Source organism: Lactuca virosa, chromosome 6 (assembly GCF_052849685.1).
Source record: "Lactuca virosa cultivar CGN04683 chromosome 6, Lactuca_virosa_CGN04683_v6, whole genome shotgun sequence".
Taxonomy (NCBI): Eukaryota; Viridiplantae; Streptophyta; class Magnoliopsida; order Asterales; family Asteraceae; genus Lactuca; species Lactuca virosa.
The window spans coordinates 203734430-203740190 of record NC_136431.1 but is presented as its reverse complement, the minus strand read 5'-3'; the positions used below and the strand labels follow the sequence as shown (position 1 = coordinate 203740190).

At 29.1% G+C, this 5761-nt stretch overlaps 1 protein-coding gene across 1 annotated transcript; it reads left to right on the top strand.

The window, feature by feature from the left end:
* The first annotated feature begins 801 nt into the window (after positions 1 to 801).
* LOC145122655 (elicitor-responsive protein 3-like) lies at positions 802 to 3456 on the top strand. Its single transcript, XM_079058218.1, has 5 exons — positions 802 to 976; positions 1658 to 1723; positions 1827 to 1953; positions 2060 to 2174; positions 3118 to 3456. Exons 1-5 carry the CDS (start codon positions 910 to 912, stop codon positions 3190 to 3192), a joined length of 450 nt encoding a protein of 149 aa, XP_078914344.1. The 5' UTR covers positions 802 to 909; the 3' UTR covers positions 3193 to 3456.
* Positions 3457 to 5761: the final 2305 nt, after the last annotated feature.

Here is a 5761-nt window from a genome sequence, read left to right as displayed (position 1 = left end):
AAAATTTCAAATCTGATGATAAGTCTCCATATCTAACAGACTTAACCTAATTTCCTTTCACGGATACTCCATGACCTCTTATATTAACCGATAAAATATTCATTGATTCATATTTCGACCCCTGGCCACTTTCATTAACTAAGATATCAAGTTCAAGCTCGATACATCTCATGTCAAACCCACAAGACATTACTACTTCCAATGTTTTTCTAGTCTCATCAACAAACACAATCAACAATCTAATCGTAGGACCACTGTCCATTGGCCTATGAGATTCTGCATATAATAATATCGAGCATCAAACTCGCACATATAATTGTGCACTCAATATCATCTTACTTATAATTGGACACAATTAAAAAACTCTTTTGGTATTTGTGTGCCAACTACCCAATATGTTTGATGACCCTAAAAATAACCAACAATAGTGTTTATACCTATGTTCATAGGAAAGAAAATCAATGTATTAGATCCGTTTAATCTTTTACAGTAACAAACCATCTGTACATCATTTTAGTCTAATAATGTTATGTTAATGTATAAACCTTTTTTCACATATTTCATTTTACACGTCATCATAATCACGAAATCGAAACGATCCTTAAATTAAGTTACTGCTCTAATTCATGTACACTTTTCTAAGCAACATTTATTGCATTACTCACGCACAATAACATATTACCATATTTTAATTGTAATTTACAACAAATTTTATTAATTTGTTTTGAAGGAAGTTTATGATCTAAAAAGTTAAATTAATAAGGGACCATTTAGCAATTTTCATATATATATATATCCATCACTCTCTTCCGGATTCAGCTGATTTGTACACACGAGAATCGAAAAAGGTATCCGATATTCTCTCCGGTGGGATCTGTGCCGTTTATTCCTCCATTTTTTTCCGACAAAATGCCTACAGGAAAGCTTCAAGTCCTCCTTGTCAGTGCTAAAGGCCTCCATGAAGCCGATTTCTTCAGTAAGTTTTCCGATTTATCCCGATCGTGACTTTTTAATGTTAGATTTGATCATGTTTATAAAAAAAATGGAAGATTAGCTTAAGTAGTAATTCATGACTTGGATCTGATTATTCTGACTCGATAGTGTTTGATTGTCTACTAAAAGTTATAAATCATTGATTTTAAGAAGAATAATGAGGTACAAATAAGAATCGGAGGTTGATGTAATGATGAATAAGTAGAATTGAAACTGTTTCACATGATTACAAAAATATATGTATCGTATGAGGAATTTTGGAGGGAATAATGAAGCGAAAATGTGAATCAGAGCTTGATGTAATCGTGATCGAGTAGAATCGAGTGTACTTTTATCGAAATTTGTACGAGAAAACAATAGCGATAAACTATGGCCTCTGATCCGATGATTATGATCCGATTATGCTTGTTTTTGTACTGAATTTTGATCGATTAACGCTTTGATCAACGATCAGATTATAGAATAACAAATCATAAATCATATGAGGAGTTATGGAGGGAATTCATGTGTATGAGAGAAAAATCGGAGCTTCATAGCTCCCGTTGACCGGATTACAGTTCATTAGTGATCATTCTGATCTAACATTCTAACCAATACCATTCCTATTCTTACACTAGTGTTCTTCGTTTCAAGTGTCCAATGAATCTTAAACATTTCTCTACAGCAAAAATGGACCCTTATGTGACAATCACATGTAGAACTCAAGAGCAAAAGAGCGATGTCGCATCAGGTTAATTACTTACTACATCTCAAAAATTCTTTCAACAATCTTCCATTTATGGTTATAGACTTATAGTCTAATCTTCTTCCTTAACGGATACTTAATCAAACAGGACAAGGTTCTTCACCTGAATGGAATGAGACATTCGTATTTTCTGTTTCTGGTGAAGTGCAAGAACTTGTGATCAAGATAAAGGACAGTGATGTTGGTTCTGAAGATGATCTTGTGGGAGAGGCTAAGTATATACAATTTCTTCAAAACTCATATGATTCAGCAGATAAAAACAGAGTTAATTAGCATTAGCAAACACTTGTGATTTGTTCTTGTTATGACTTATGAATGCAGAATTCCACTTGAGACATTGTTTGTGGAAGGAAGTATCCCACCAACACCATACAATGTGGTCGTTAATGATGAATTCTGTGGGGAGATTAAAGTTGGCCTTCAATTCATTCGAGATGTAAGTTGATTTGTAAACCTTTTTTTTTTTTTGGTAATTCATTTAAGATTTCATTAGTAACTATATATTAATTATTACTAAATATCCTCTTATTTTTATTCCTACTATCCTCTTACTTATTTTAGATGGCGACAAGTGTCATTAAATTTAAGAGAAATTAAATGTCTTCCTAACTTTTGTTCCTACTTTTCTTCCTATCTATTTAAGATAATGACAAGTGTACAAATTTAACATCTCAATCAAATTTAAATTAAATTTAATAACACTTGTCCCCATCTAAAATAGATGGGGAAATAGTAGGAATAAAAAGTATGAAGATATTTAATTTCTCTAAATTTAATTTAAATTTGATTGGGATGTCAAATTTATACACTTATCATCATTTTAAATATGCATAAAGAAAAAATATATATATAGGAGAATATTTAATTTCTCAAAAAGTTATTTATAATAACAACTCCGGATGAATTGAACGTTTGAATATGCTATGTTGACCCGTTTTCTTGTTAGTATTTCCTTTAAAATAAATAAATAAATATTTAATCGGTATTTTAGCAATAAATTAAGGGCCAAATGTAGAAAAGCATTTACTATACTTTTTATCGTTTAATTTTTTCCCCTTTTTTAAAAAAAAGGTTAAGATACACGACTATCATTATTTTTATCACTTTAAGCTCATTATTTTTTATAACTGACTAAATTAATATAAAATAATTAAATAGTTAAATCGATAAAAAAAAATATATAAATATGTTGTATCTTCTTTGTTTTGTCTTTGATATCAAAACTCAACAATCAATCTTAAGCATTTGCTAGGTGAAGCTTAACTTGTTTACACTTTTACTAAAACAGACAAAACAATAATAATAATAATAATAATAATAATAATAATAATAATAATAAACAACTCGTCACTAACAATAATCTAATCATTATGTTAAAGGATACAAATGAAGACGGGTATCATCAACATGGTGAAGAGGGAAACTTTGGAGGATGGAAAGAATCTTCGTATTAAAACTATGGATCATAATTTTATATTTATTGATCAGTATCAGTTGTTTGTGGTTATTTTATTTTAATTTTTTTTTTTACTTTTTTCTGAAAAAAAAAGTGAAACTTTGTCGACTTTCCTCATTGTTTCAGTTCGAGCTTTGTTTGTGCTTGATTGTTTTCGTTTGATTTTATTGGGAATTATTTGACTTTAAGTTGAACGAAAATTGTGTTTATGATATGTATACATTAATCTTTTTTTCTATGTTAAAGAGACTTTTTTTGTTAAGCATTTTCTATCAGACATTTCAACAAACACTTGTTAGGCATTATCATCAAACAAGCCAAAATTCATCTAAAACAATTAATGAAGTTAGAATAATAATGTGGGTGCTAGGTGTGTATCAACAAAGACCATGATCCTTATAAATAGACAAAGAAATCATAAAAAAAATGTTAAAAACCAATATGCGTATAATATATGCAATACAATCATGTAATCTTAAAACTACAATGAAAAAGATTGAGTCTTATATATAGGCATTTCATCGAACATTTAGGGGGCAGCATACATGTTATATGACAGAATACATATTGCATAAAATATATGTTACTAGTAATTCTGACAGAATACATGTTATATGACAGAATACATTCTCACAGAATATGGCATAATACATACAATATGACAGAATACATAGAATACATTTTGACAAAATACATAGAATACATTTTGACAAAATACATAGAATACATAGAATGTGGCAGGATACATAGAATATAACATAATCCATGTCTAAGATTACTAGAAACTATGTTTTAAATATGGAATTAGTCAATTTTTGAGAATTTGACTTGAAACATCTCTTATGCATTTTATCAAACACCTTATGTGCATTATCAAATTATCCTAGCTTTACCTTGAAAGACAATGTCAAACACCTTCAACAAGTTGTATTAAACACCAAACACCTTCATAACACCAGAAATTGAAATGAAAGCAGAAGAAAGATTCATGATATCATGGGAAATCGATAGAAATCGATTACAGATGTTGAGATAATCAGAAATCAAATGCAGCTATACCAAACTTGAATTAAGAGAACGTATATCCGATTCCACTAGTGAATTTTCAGAACTGGGAGATCTTAATTGGAAAGGACTTACCAGCTTGGTTCAAATAAAATGCAAAGAAATACATCCAAACAGATTGCAATCATCGATTTTTCAGAAATGGCGTTCATAAAATCATTTATCCAAAACCAAATCCGATTAATTAAAAAAAACGAGTTCATTAGAAGAAAAAGAAACTTACAGGCTGATTGGAGAAGAAATTTATCCGTAGTCATGGGTCTGGAAACTTGATGATTGATAGTGGAGATGATTGTCGCCATGGTGGGTTTCTTCTCCTGGTACCATGAAAGAGTCGATGGTGAAGATTGAAGAAGCAATTTAAGGACGAATGGTGAGTGTTTTTCTAGGGTTAACAAACTAGTTTCCCTGGACATTAAATGTTTTAAATATTTATCAAAATTAAATGTAGCCAAGATTATTATTATACCCTTTTCTGATTTATTATTGAATTTATTTTTTTTTAATTCTGATTGGTTGTTAGATGCACACAATACTTGTTGAAAACATTTGAACCTAGCTCTATATAGGCTATAGAGGTAGGTTCAAATGTTTTTCACATCTATTGTGTACTAAAATGCACCAATAGGAATTTAGTATTAATTATATGTATATTAAATGCTATCCATACTTATAACTCATTTTTATGGAAACTAATTAAATTCGTCATTAATATCAACAATAATATTCTTTCAGAATGAATTCATATCCAGAAGAATGACAGTGTATTCCAGCAGAATGAGAGTGTATTCTAGTAGAATACACTCTCGTTTTTCATATTCCATGCAATTTTATTGTATTTTAAATGATTGAGTCCTGAAACAAAATACGAACTCATATATAAAAACCTAGATGCGAATTTATTCTGAAAGAATGTTATTGCTGACATTAATGACGGATTTAATTAGTTTCCATAAAAAGAGAATTATAATTATAGATATCATTTAATATACATATAATTATGGAAATCATTTAATATCTATATTTATTTAATTAAATAATTATTTAATTTACTAAATTTCTATTGGTGCATTCTAGCACACAATAAATGTAAAAAACAAAATAATCTACCCTGCTATATATATATATATATATATATATATATATATATATATATATATATATATCTTAATTAATTGTCATTTATTGTATTGTACGAAACAAAATACACTTTTAAACTTTATTTTGTATCCGTCTCTTGCATATATAACTATTTCGATCCAAACTTTATTTTTATATTTTTATGTTCCCCTTTGCAAATGAGTTCTCCTGCTCAACGTACATGGTAACTGAATACTAGTATATATTAATCTGAAGTGGTAACCAAGGTTCTAAAAAGTTTGTCATGGCTTCGTCATGACGTGTCATGGCTCCAAGGCTTGAACTTGCCATCAAGTTTTAACAAAATGTCGCCTTAAGTTATATATGTATATAAAAGTGAATAATAGTAGAATATATATATA